Source organism: Stegostoma tigrinum, chromosome 31, assembly GCF_030684315.1.
Source record: "Stegostoma tigrinum isolate sSteTig4 chromosome 31, sSteTig4.hap1, whole genome shotgun sequence".
NCBI lineage: Eukaryota > Metazoa > Chordata > Chondrichthyes > Orectolobiformes > Stegostomatidae > Stegostoma > Stegostoma tigrinum.
In genome coordinates, this window is record NC_081384.1 from 20,386,995 (window position 1) to 20,401,142 (window position 14,148).

General features: G+C 40.9%; 1 protein-coding gene across 15 annotated transcripts in view; it reads right to left on the reverse strand.

The window, feature by feature from the left end:
* Nucleotides 1–3,091: 3,091 nt before the first annotated feature.
* LOC125466109 (beta-1,4 N-acetylgalactosaminyltransferase 2-like) overlaps nt 3,092–14,148 on the reverse strand; it is an 82,958-nt gene continuing 71,901 nt past the window's right edge. For 14 of the 15 annotated variants that reach the window (XM_059638708.1, XM_059638701.1, XM_059638702.1 and 11 more), the window contains 2 exons: nt 12,422–12,647; nt 3,092–5,314 (listed from right to left, as the gene is read on the reverse strand). In XM_059638708.1, the coding sequence (XP_059494691.1) occupies nt 5,103–5,314; nt 12,422–12,647 (438 nt within the window). In that variant the 3' untranslated portion in view covers nt 3,092–5,102. The remainder of the gene's footprint in view (nt 5,315–12,421; nt 12,648–14,148) is intronic. The other variant, XM_059638711.1, reaches the window with a different exon arrangement.

Consider the following 14,148-nt stretch of genomic DNA (forward strand, 5'->3'; position numbering starts at 1 on the left):
TAGAGGGTGGCAAATTTTATTCCTTTGTTCAAGAAAGGTAATAGGGATATCTCTGGGAATTACAGACCAGACTTACTTCTGTGGTGGGTAAATTATTGGAGAGGATTCTGACAGACAGTATTTATGATTATGTGGAAAAGCATAGTTTGATTAGAGATAGTCAGCATGGCTTTGTGAAGAGAAGGTTATGTCTTACAAGCCTTATTGAATTCTTTGAGGATGTGACAAAACGCATTGATGAAGGAATAGCAGTGGATGTGGTGTATGTAGATTTTAGCAAGGCATTTGACAGGATTCCCCATGGTAGGCTCATTCAGAAGGTAAGAAGGCATGGGATTCAGGGAAACTTCGCTGTCTGGATACAGAATTGGCTGTCCAATAGAAGACAGAGGGTGATAGTAGATGGATAGTATTTAGCCTGGAACTCGGTGACCAGTGGTGTTCCACAAGAATCTATTCTGGAGTCTCTGCTCTTTATAAATGACTTGGATGAGGAAGTAGAAGGGGGTTTAGTAAGTTTGCTGATGACACAAAGGTTGGTGGAGTTGTGGACAGCGTGGAGGGCTGTTGTAGGTTGTAACGGGACATTGACAGGATGCAGAGCTGGGCAAATAAGTGGCAAATGGACTTCAACCTGGAAAAGTGTGAAGTGATTTATTGTGGAAGGTCGAATTTGAACGCAGAATATAGGGTTAATGGCAGGATTCTTGACAGTGTGGAGTAACAGAGGGATCTTGGGGTCCATGTCCATAGATCCCTCAAAGTTGCCACCCAAGTTTATAAGATTGTTAAGAAGGCGTATTGTATGTTGGTTTTCAATGTTAGGGGGGTTGAGTTTGAGCCACAAGGTTATGCTGCAGCTTTATGAAACCCTGGTTAGATCACACTTGGAATATTGTGTTCAGTTCTTGTCACCTCATTATAGAAAGGATGTAGAAGCTCTAGGCAGGGTGCAGAGGAGACCTACCAGGATGTTACCTGGATTGGCGGGCAGGTCTTATGAGGAAAGGTTGAAGGAACTAGGGCTTTTCTCATTGGAGTGAAGAAGGATGAGAGGTGACTTGATAGAGGTGTATAAGATGATGAGATGCATAGATACAGTGGATAGCTAGAGAAGTTTTCCCAGGACAGAAATGGCTATCACGAGGAGGCATAATTTTAAGGTGATTAGAGGAAGATATAGGGGAGATGTCAGAGGTAGGGTCTTTACACAGAGAGTGGTGGGCATGTGGAATGCTCTGCCAGTGGTGGTGGTAGAGTCAGATACATTTAAGGACATTTAAGCAACTCTTGGATAGGCATATGGATGAAAGTAAAATAAAGGTATGCAGGTTAGTTTGAGTAGGAAAATAGGTCAGTACAACAACATGGGACGAAGGGACTGTACCGTGTTGTACTGTTCTATGTTCTATGTCTCGGCTAAAGTCCTGCATTTTACATTACAACAGTGTCAGCACTTCAGAAATATTTGCTTGTTTGACAAGCACCTAAAGACACCCTGAGCTTGTGAAAGACTCTGGCTATAAAAACGGAGAATTGCTGAGCTACATCCTCTGTATGAAAAGCAGGACAAATCCAACTCGGCTCCTTCAACCGACCCACCATCATCAGAAAACTACAGCCTCCAACAACAGTCAAGAAACTTGACACCATTCAGAACAAAGTTTGAATTGGGACTATGATGCATTCCCGTCATTGTATCAGGAACAGAATACAGACATTCCATTTCTACCTTTCTGTGTGTTTTTCTACAGATTGAAACTGCAGGATTTTAAGAAATCAGCTCACTCTCCAATTAATGATGGGCAACAAAGGTTGGTCTGGCCAGCGATGTCCACGTCCCCTGAACAAATTAAAATTAATACATTAAAACGTTTTTCTTTCTCAATTTCTGGTTAAATATTTTCAATTGATGCTTATAATTGTTAATTAAGTGGCTAAAAATATTCTATCTTACCGTTGCACCTGTTCTTTTGAATGTCTGCTATCGGATGTGCAACCTGTTTGGAAATATCATGACACATCTATACAGCAGATGCGGCTTAAACCTGGACCTTCTAGGCCAGAGACACTATCACTGCACCACAAAGGCCCGAAACATTAAAGAACATGCTCTCTCAGCTAACAAATAATTAGTAAAATTGGAGTTTATGTGCACCTAATAATGTTCAATGCCTGGAATATTCTCATTAAACTTCAAGTATTTGCTCATTTAATGCTAACTTTTGTTAGTCTGAGTAGATACTTCTAATCAGTTTATTAAAAACCATCTTTGGGACAGGGAAATACACAGTGGGACCTGGGTGTCCTTGTGCACCAGTTGCTGAAGGTAAGCATGCAGGTGCAGCAGGCAAATGGTATGTTGGCCTTCACTACAAGAGGCTTTGAGTACAGGAGCAAGGATGTTTTGTTGCGGTTGTACAGGCCTTGGTGAGACTACACTTGGAATATTGTGTTCTGTTTTGGTCTCCTTTCCTGAGGAAGGATGCTCTTGCTTTTGAGGGCGTGCAGTGAAGGTTCCCCAGGCTGATTTCAGGGATGGCGGGTCTGACGTAAGAAGAGAGATTGACTGGGTTAGGATTGTTTTCGCTGGAGTTTTCTGGATGGGGGAATCTCATATAGACTTGTAAAATTCTAACAGGACTGGACGGGGTAGATGCCGGGAGGATGTTCCTGGTGGTGGGTGAGTCCAGAACCAGGGGTCTCAGTATGAAGATTCCGGGTAGACAATTTAGGACAGAGATGAGGAGACACTTCTTCACCCAAAGAATGGTGAGCCTGTGGAATTCATTACCACAAGAATAGTTGATGCCAAAACATTGAATGTATTCAAGAGGCAACTTGGCATAGCACCTGGGGTGAATGGGATCAAGGATTATGAAGAGAAAGCCGGATTAGGCTATTGAGCTGGATGATCAACCATGATCATGTAGTATGGTAGAGCAGGTTCAAAGGGCTGAATGGCCTCCATCTGCTCCTATCCTCTATGTTTCTATATTTCTATACTACTGTCATCTTCTGAAAGCAGCAGCAGCTCTAAATAATGATAAATATGCATGTGTACACACAAATAATTCTATTGATTCAAATCTCAACACATATTTGCATTTATTACGGAAGCCTTCATTTACAGGAGGAATTTTTCATCATTGTAATTTTCTATGGTGCAAATTTTCTCTTCAACAGAACCTCAACTTTAAAAAAAAGAATCAGGATAGCTTGATACAAATATTATTTTAAGCAATACCCCATTACATATAACATCAAATAATAGGTCATTGTAAAATTATTACTTGATCCGAAGAAAATAATTGCGCAGCATTCATTGATTTCCTGACAAAGTGAAGAGAAAGTCTGAAATTGAATCTTTTAACCAGGATTCTTTCTGGTTCTCACTCTAGAATCATCCTCCAAGTACCAACTAGAAAAAGGTGCCACATCTGCCATTGTGATCTAGCTATATATGAGATGTTCAGCCAGAATCTTAACATGCACTTTTCTCAATATCTATTCAAGGATTTAGAGTTTCAGAAGTCTTTATAAGTGAGCTGACAATTGCTTAAATTAGAAAGCACTGAGTGATTTAGTTCTTACTTATCACGGCAAAGATGCCAATATCTCTATTTTACTTGTGACATCTATTTAATCGTATGCAGTAGTTGTGTGAAACCACTGAAACATATTCTTTTTAGGCAAAGGAAATATTATCAAGAATTTTCATTAGTAAACTACATTGAATCTTTGATCGGAAATGTGTGAACATTCGGTCAAAAATTATTCAGATTGGCTGAACTGCTCTGCTTTGGAAGAAAATAACTTGCTTGCTTTTCTAATTTGGGTTCATCCATGAGTAATTGCCAGTTGAGTTACGCACGTGATTTAACTTTTGATGCCATGGATTTATGGGGTGATTTTCTGGGTCTGTGGCGAGGTCTAGTGGATCCTGAGGGTACATTGAATATTGGAAAAAGATAAAGGGCTCTACCTGTGTTGTTATATACATTCTGCTTTGTCAAGTCATAAATGAAGTGCAAAGACAATTAAACACAACCACAAAATCACATCTTTATCATATGAAAATACCGTATCACAAAGTGCCCCAACGAAGTATAATCAGATATCAACAACAATTTTTGTTTTTATAGCAGCCAACACAATAAAATGCCCTGATAGACTTTTTATGAACCTTACAAAACAAAATGCGACTCCAAGTTAAACAAGAGGATACCAGAGAAGGTGTCTAGATTTTAAATAAGAGAAGCAATTTAGGAAGAGAACATCAGAATTTAGCGATCGGAATGTCGAAGGTACACCTGACAGTGTAAAGCAAAAAAACTGTTGGCAGATGCACAAAAGGGCAGAGTTGGAGGATTCTTGGAGGGTTGGTGAGGTGGAGGAGGTTACAGAAATAGGAAGGGGTGAGGCCACAGAGGAATTTTAAAAACAATGATGTGAATTTTAGTATTAGGGAATTAGTGCACCAAGAGCCAATGTAGGCTAGTGGGTATAGGGCTGAGGGATAAACAGGACTTGGTGTGTATTAGAATACAGCCAACAGAATTTTGGATAAGCTCAAGTTTAAGGAAGCTGGAAGATGGGAAGTCAGTCTGAAGAATATTTGGACAGTCAAAGCTGAAAGTATGAATGAGGGTTTCAACAGGTGATGAAAGGGAAAGTGTGGAAATAGGTAATGTTGGTGATTGACAGGGCATGAGGTTAGAATCTGAGCTATGTTCAAATAGGGCACCGCATTTATGAGCAGTTTGTTGGAGCAGTGACTGAGGGGGAAAAGGGAGGAATGATAGAATTGGTGGCTAGGGGATGGTGCTTATGTCAGGAATGAAGGAAAATAGCATTATCTTGCTGATGTTAAGCAGATGGACTATAGTGGTTCTAGGAGTCAGCTCACCACCTTCTTAATAGTAATTAGGGATAGGTAACCAGTGAAGCCAACATTCCATGAAAGAATAAATATAACTTTAATTGCCAAAAATTTCTGTTCATCCTGGAATAGATGCCAAAAAGTAGTCTCTCAACCGGTGGGGTTGAGTGAGGTAGAGTTAGCAGTATAGGAAACCTGAGATTGTATTCAACCAAAGACATTAAATCTTGCTATAACATTTTAAGTGGTTTTTGAAATAATGTAGACGATGCTTCAGATCTGTTTCCCATTGAGCCCGTCTTCGGTATTTTGCATATTTTTGTTCAATTGCTTTCAGCGTATTATTTGATGGACTCATCGTTGTCTGATGGCTAATGATGACATCACTGCACGACCCCACAAGCAGTCTTCCAAGTCCATCAATGAAAAACTCTACGAAGAATTAAAATTCAATCATATTGGTAAAGTCATTGGTATAAGAAAATTAAACGTAGTCATAGAATGAAAAAGGCTGCTCAGTCGCCAAGCCCATTCCCTTCATATATTAGACAAACCAAAAATCTGTCCCACTCCATCCCACCACAACTATCAAAAAGCCTCTACATCCATTAAATGTACAAAAGGAAAGTTGCGTTCAATAAAATCCAATTGTCAAAATAAACTGAGATGAAGGGTCTAGGCCCGAAACGTCAGCTTTGGTGCTCATAAGATGCTACTTGGCCTGCTGTGTTTATCAAGCTCCACACTTTGTTATCTAAGTTCATTGTTTCTGGCTGGCTATGATCCGTAAGAGTTTCTGTATTCTGAGATTGTATTACTGATTCTAAAATGCAGTGGGGGCGTGAGTTGGACTTGGAAGTGCTGCGTGTGGGCTTCAAGCAGGCAGTGATGCAGAGACCTCTCTGATCTTAATATCAACATTTACGTGAACACTCCTATGGCCCTGCATAACACTACAGGGAGGTCCACCAGCTCTTCTTGTTGGAAGTGTGGAATTGTCAATAGGATCCATAGGTGGTGTCCGAGCACTCAGTGGGAAGAGGTAACTAGAGGAACTCAGACCTGGGGTTACACTGTGATTGCAGATGATAATGAAAAACTTCAGGCTGTTCAGTGAAGTCAACCTAATCATAAACTCTCCCAAGTGTTGTCTTGTGCTGAGATAGTAGGAACTGCCGATGCTGGAGACTCTGAGATAACAAGGTGTAGAGCTGGGTGAACACAGCAGATGAGGCAGCATCAGAGGAGCAGGAAAGCTGACATTTCAGGTCTGGACCCTTCTTCAAAAAACTTTCTTGCCCTGCTGTGTCCATCCAGCTCCACACCTAGTTCTCACTATTCTGTGCTGACTTCCATTTATTAGCTTATATTTTCCAATGGTCAATTAATTTTGTTCCAAATTATTGCCTTTAAATGTTTTCCCATCACTGACATTAGGCCAATTGGATTACAGTCATACTCGTTAATCAACGCCACATGCTTCTCTGCCTATGTTTCTGTCTTCCAATCTAGCTAACTTTCCACAAACTGCTCTTTAAGCTTGGTGAAGAGCATTTCATGGTATTATTACAGGTTTACTCCAGGGTCATGAAGGCTTTACATGCCAGAAATTGGAGAGGCTTAACTAAAATCTTCCAAACCTCCGAGGAGATGGATGTAGTGTCAGGGAGGATTGCAAATGTTATGAAAGCTGAGAAGGAAATTGGCCCAGAACTGTAGACCAATCAGTTTAATGTTAGTGGTGGAAAAAGCTAACGCAGCCTTTTCAGAAAGTTTCTCCCCACAGATCTTTCATAAATAAACCGGCCATCTTAGAAAAACAAATAACTACATTCGCATCTAAACAGGCACCAGACTAGTAAAAGAGAACTAATCTTTACATAAGATGCAAATTGATACCTCTCGGAACTTCATCAGTTTCTGTTTTGTACTGCAACCATAGTCTTTGTAACAACAAAAGATTCAGATTCAAAATCAACTTTGACAAATTAAGGATACAACAAATGTAGTACCAGGAGATGAAGATCCTAACTTGTCAATTTGTTTCTGTATAGGGGACCGTCACTTTAAGAATCTGATCATGTGACATAACAATGATGCCATTGGAGTTTATGGGATTACAAGTAGCTCTGTCTCCAAGCTTGTGATCAGAGATAATGGGAACTGCAGATGCTGGAGAATCCAAGATAACAAAGTATGTAGCTGGATGAACACAGCAGGCCAAACAGCATCTCAGGAGCACAAAAGCTGACGTTTCGGGCCTAGACCCATCATCAGACAGGGGATGGGGAGAGGGTTCTGAAATAAATAGGGAGAGAAGGGGAGGCGGACCAAAGATGGATAGAGGAGAAGATAGGTGGAGAGGAGAGCATATCTTCTCCTCTATCCATCTTTGGTCCGCCTCCCCCTCTCTCCCTATTTATTTCAGAACCCTCATCCCATCCCCCTCTCTGATGAAGGGTCTAGGCCCGAAACGTCAGCTTTTGTGCTCCTGAGATGCTGTTTGGCCTGCTGTGTTCATCCAGCTTAACACTTTGTTATCTCTGTCTCCAAGCTTGCTCCCTGCTGAGTGAACACCTTCATAATAAACCTCCTACATTTAACACTTCAGCCTCCTGGCTGAATCATCATCCAAATCAAGAAACTAACTGACAATTTTAAATGTTTATCCCCCAAGGATCAGACAACGCAGTAAGATTCACCTGCGCTGCTCCTCCCACCAGAAAAATTCAACTTTCAAATAGCTTCAGGATTTGATCTTAAGTCAAATGAAAAACAGGTTAGCACACTTCCTGACTACATATGGGAAAACACCTGATCATGAATTACTTAGACAAATATTGATGAGAAACAAATTACATTCCTTAACCAGCTTTTAATTAATATTTCAGTTTATGGGCAAATAAGATAAGACCATGATATCATAAGAAAAAGGAGCATTAGGCTTTACAGATCAATGCATTATGCTCTGCATTATGTTTCTCAGCCCCATTCCTCTATCTTCTCCCCATAACGCTTGATCCCCTTATTATTTATCTCTGTCTTTAGCACACTCAGTAATTTGGTGGCCACAGTTTTCTGTGGCAATGCATTCCATGGATTCACCGCCCTCTGAGTGAAGAAATTCCACCTCATCTCAGTTCTAACGGGTTGTCCCTTCACTCCGAGGCGGTGCCCACGGGTCCTGGTCTCTCCTACTGGTAGAAACTGCTTCTCTGTCCAGGTCTCTCAGTATTCTGTAAATTTCAATCAGATGTCCCTCATCCTTTTAAACTCCATCAAGTATAGACCCAGAGTCCTCCACCACTCCCCATAGGATAAGCCCTTTATCTTTGAGATCATCCTTGTGACTTTCCTCTGACCCTCCTCCCAAATCAGCACATCCTTCCTTAGATACAGGTCCAAAACTGTTCATGATATTCCGACAGCCAAACGCTGCCTGGCTAGAGCCTTATACTGCCTCAGCAGTATATAGTTGCTTTTGTGTTCTAGCTCTTTTGAAATGAATACTAACATTCCATTTGCCTTTCTAACTGCCAAGTGAACCTGCATGTTAACCTTAAGAGAATCCTAAGCAAGTTCTCCGAAGTCCCTTGTGCTTCTGATTTCCAAAGCCCTTCCCTGTTCAGAAAGTATTCTCCACCTCTATTTTTCTTACTGAAGTGCTTAACCTCATACTTTCCCATATTGTCTCTCATTTGCCACTTCGTTGCAACTCTCCTAGCCTGTCCAAGTCTTTTTCCATATCCTGTCCACTTCTTCAAATCTACGTATCCCTCCGCCTATCTTTGTGTCATCTTCAAACTAAGTAACAATGCTCTCCATTCCTTTTCCCAGATTGTTAATGTACAAGGTGAATAGCTGCAGTCCCGCACTGACCTCTGCAGAACTTCAATAGTCAATTGCTGCCAACCTGAAAAATATCTCATTAACCCTGCTGTCTGCCTTCTACCAGTCAGCCAATCCTATATCCATGCCAGTACCTTTCCCCTAACTCCACAGGCTCTTGTCTTATTTAGCAACCTCCAGTGTGACACCTTGTCAAAAGCTTTCTGAAAATCCGAATCAATCACATCCTCTGGCTGTCATTTGTCTAATTTACTCATTACATTATAAGAATTCGAACAGATATGTCAGGTAATACCTCCCCTTGATGAAGCCGTGCTGACTTAGCTCTATTTTACTATGCAACCTCATTCTTAATAATGGACTCTAAAATCTTACTAACAACTGAGGTCAGACTGATTAGTCTATAATCTTCTATCTTCTGCTTTTCCCTCCTTCTTAAACAAGGATGTCACATTAGCCATTTTCCAGTCATCTTGGACCATCCTTGACTCTAGTGATTTCTGAAAGATCACCACCAATGCCTCCACAATCTACCTCCTTCACATCCATCTTCAGACCTTTCAGCTTCTCTAGTAGTTTCTCCTTCGTGATGGCCACAACACTCACCTCTGGCCCCCGACTCTCTTGGCGTTCTGGTGTGTTACTGGGGGTCTTCCATTGTGAAAAATGATGCAAAGGACCTATTCAGTTCCTTTGTCATTTCTTTGCTCTCCATTACTACTTCTTCAGTGGTCCAATACCCATGTTTACATCTTTCTTACCTTGTTATGAAACTAAAATAAAACCTCTTGCACTCTTATTTTGTATCATTAGCTAGCTTACCCTCACATTTCTTTTTCACCTCCCTCTTTTTTTTTGTTTTAGTTATCCTCTGCAGACTTTTAAAGATTTCCCAATCTTTTGGCTTCCTACTAATCTTCATCACATTGTATGCTTTCACTTTTGTTTCGATGCTGTCCCTGATTTCCCTTGTCAGCCATGGTCGCCTTATCTAATCTTTAGCTTGTTTCTTCTTCCTTGGGATGAATTTCTGCTGTGCCCCCTGAATTATCCCAAGATACTCCTGTCATTGCTGCTTGACCGACTTCCCTGCTAGACTCCCCTTCCAATCAATGCTGACCAGTTCCTCCCTCAATTATAATACTGTTACATCTGATTCCAGCTTCTCCCACTTTCAACTACAGGGTGAATTCTATCATATTGCGGTCACTGCCCCCTAGAAGTTCCTTTATCTTAAGGTCTCTAATCAAGCTTGCCTTACTAAACATCACCAGATCCAGAATTACTCTTTCCAAGTGGGGTTTACCTCAAAAAAAGTTCCACAAATTCCATTTCTTAGAATTTGCTACCAACCGGATCTCCCAAGTCCACCTGGATATTGAAGTCATAAAATCATCACAGTGTAGAAAGACGCCATTTGACCTGTCGAGACTGCATTCACCCTGCGAAGCACATCCAATCTGACCCAGTCCGCCACCCTAACCCTGTAACCCCGCATTTATCATGGCTAATCTACCTAAGCTGCACATCCCTAGGCACCATAGGGTTTTTTTTTAGCATGGCCCATCTCCACACAAACTCTACATTTTTGAACCATGGGATTCAATGGCAGTTCCTACCATATAGATTCTATAGTTTCCATCTCTATGTCTTGTCTTGCTATCTTGTTATCAATTTAGTTTCATGTCTTACTCATGAGGCAACCCACCCCCGCCCATTCTTTTGATAGGATGTGTATTCAGTTCTCAATCCTGATACCCTTGAAACTAATCTTATGTGATGCCCACACCATATTACCTGCCAATTGCAATCTGTGCTGCAAACCCAATTTCATGCATTTAAGGATAACACCCTCAGTCTCTTTATGGCCGCCCCCTTAGAACATGGAACAGTACAGCACAATACAGGCCCTTTGGCCCACAATGTTGTGCCAACATATTATCCTACTAAGATCAATCTACCCTGCATACCCAACATTTTATTCTCCCCCTTGTGCCTATCCAACAGTCGCTCAAAAGTCTCCAAAGTATCTGACTCCACTACCACAGCTGGTAGCACATTCCAGATGCCCACCACTCACTGTGTGAAGAACCTACCTCTGACGTCTCCCCTATACCTTCCTCCAATCACCTTAAAATTACGCCTCCTTGTAATAGTCATTTCCGCCCAGGGAAAAAGTCTCTGACTATCCACTCTATCTATGCCTCTCATCACCTTGTAACCCTTCAAACATGTTGAGGATATGCAAAGTCCACACACCACCATAAAAGGCTGAAGTTAGATTCCTGACCCCTTCCATACTGTCAGTACTGTTACTTGTTCTGGAAACTTTAATTACCTTAGCTGAGCCCTCCCTCCTTTAACTAGTTTAATGGCTTGTGGCCATCCTATTTAGTCTTTACACTAGGTCCTTGATCAGATCAGGTGGAACCCTTCCTGACAGTGCAGTTCCCTTCTGACAAAATACTGATGTCAGTGGCCCACAAAATGGAACGCCTTTTTCCCACACTGCTTCTTCAGCCATGTGTTCACTTCTCCAGTGCTCTTATCTCTTTGCTAATTTGCAAGTAATTTATTTGCATGTGACACTGGCGAGATCATACTTTAGCAGCAGTTCCTAATTTACAGAAGAGTCTTGTAGGTAGCCTCATTCATGGCCAAAAATGTTCAAATAAACCATGCAACTATAAAAATGCATGAGAGGCTCTCATTTGCAACAGAATTTTCATTGATCTTTGGGATGAATCAATTACTGAACCTGTTTGCTCAAAATAGCGTCTCCCGCTAGAATAAGCTGTCCAAATTGCCATTGATACACAGCCTAAAAATTATTCAAGGAGCATTATGAGGCAAAATTTTCATTTAATGTAGAAGGTTCTAAAGAGAATGTTCACCACAATGCAACATTCAACTGGCTTCTTCTCTTAAACAAATATTGTATGTGAAACCCTAAACAATCTGATACTACATTACCTTGTCAAGTGTGGACCCAATACCTATCATCAGTGAAGACAAAACTATCCAACCATACACCATAAATGCATTTATTACATTAAACGTGTCACTACTCAAAGATGTGCTACAGTTTAAAGAATGCGCCAACCACCATAACAAATCATTTCTAAGCGTACATATATCTTCATGTTTGGAACAGCACCTTGAAGAGCAGGGAAATATTGCAATCAAATAAGTTTCTTTATATGAGGAAAATCCGCCTAAAGAAACCCAATGTGAACCTTCCCGAAGAGAATGTAAACAGTTATCTGATGTTTAATTTTAATCTTTGCTTTTTAGTTTCATGATCTAAAGATAAAACAAATCTAAGATTTTATCAGATCAAATAGTTTATTTGAAAACATGTGTTGGATTTTTTCTTTGGAGTTGGAATCAGATGTGGAACCTGAACCTGTAATGTGTCAGAGTAATTAGCTGACACAATCTTTAAAGGATTGATTAATTAATGACCAGAGGGTGCACTTCACTGAAGAGGGAGGTGACCTCTCAATCTCCTTGAAATACACAAAAAAAAACACAATGCCTACAACTGCCAGATCAGCCATGTTCATTGGGCAATTTTGTCCTTAAGATTATTATTTAGACTTGAAGATGAACAAAACCGAATTAAAGCTAGTTATCACCATCTAGTAGCTCTAATAACAGACGGACAACATAATGGCATAGCTCATTTACCTGGGTGAGCTACCCTTGCTAATTGAGGGTCGAATCCAACACTTAGTATCTTTGATGTCTTGGCCAGAAAGAAGTTCACCACAACACTGGTTAGATGACAGTTTGGGAATCCATTCAATGCATAAAAGGAACCAGGCTTGGAAAACAAGCAGTCTCCATCATCGTCATTTCCTTTCTCATACCACAACTTAAACTGGAATCGATTGCCGTTCACTGAGGCTCCAACCTATGGAAATTAATATAGCTTACTATTTGAAAACTGGTCAATATAATGTAAGAACACAACAACTAGGAGCAGCAATAGGCAATTCAGCCCTTCAAACAGATACACTCATAACTGATCTCAACTTAGTTTCAACTCCACTTTCCTGCCTACTCTCCATAATCCTTCAACCCATTAGTAATTTAAAAAATGTCTATTTCCTCTTTAAATTTACTCAATGTTCCAGTATCCACCACACTATGGTGTAGCGAAATCCACTGATCCGCAGCCTTTTGAGGGAAGTAATTTCTCCTCTTCACTGATATAAATCTGCTAATCCTTATCCTAAAACAGTGGCATTTTGTTCCAGATTGTCCCACAAGAAGAATTGTCCTCTCCGTGTCTACTTTGTCAACCCCCATTAGTATTTTATACACCACAATTAGATCGCTTCTAATTCTTCTAAAGTCATCGAGTGGAACCTTCCCATGTCCTGAATGATGTGGACTATGATGAGAAAGTTAGAGAAATTGGGTACAACGTTAAGTAAGAACCATCTCAATTTTGAGACGAAAATGTGGCATTTTCCAAACAAATCCAAGAAGAAAAGGTGTGATTCTTGTTAGTGAGCAGTGGAGGCCACTTACCAGGGATTATTGCTCATTATAATCCTTTTACTACTTAATCTTACTTCATTAGTATGTATGTCCCATTCTCCCACCCAGCTGTTTGATGCTAGATACTGACAATTCTTGACATACAAGTCAAAATGGTTACCAAACGATCCCAGTTGCTTCTCTGGGTTTCCATCTTGGGCACTGGGCACTAACTCCTCAGGGCAGTCTCCCTGGGCAGTGGCTGCACGCACCCCATATTCACGGCCATTTGCATCTGACATGTACTGGCCTCACTGCATCATCATGGCATATCCCTGATCCACTTACAGTACACCTCTGCAAGTTAATGCTGCGCTTAGTGTGCATTGGCTCCTCTTATTAGAATATGCTGCAGGGCACTATGTGTGCAGTACAGGCTCTCAATTCATTGATTGGACCGGGCTGCAGCTCAGACTGCATGCTTGCTCACCTAGTGCTCACTCACTTTGTACCTACTTGGATGTTCACAGTAGCCCATCTTTTTCTTGCCTTTTTGCGCTTTGGACCCTTAATGGATGGGCTGGGCTGCATCAAGTTTGTACCCGTACCATGTGCCAGCTGCATACTTGACAAATTCTTTTTATTGCAAAAATGTGCTTTCCTCATAAGAAATGATCTAAAAGTGCACACAATAAAGCCCGAAACTAGATCTGTACAGGCATCGCAGACAGAGAGATTGGCAACACATTGGCTTTTGACATTTCTCAGAGATTCCATGCAGTTGCAAAATAAAGGCATTTCCTAATTATGCAGGAAACTATTTACATTTCTTTTGGAGGCAATGAGAGAGCCTTGGAACTTGGACGCTTGATATATTTGGCAGGAAGACATTTCAATGCTGATCTTTCCCAACTATGCCTTGGCAGTGG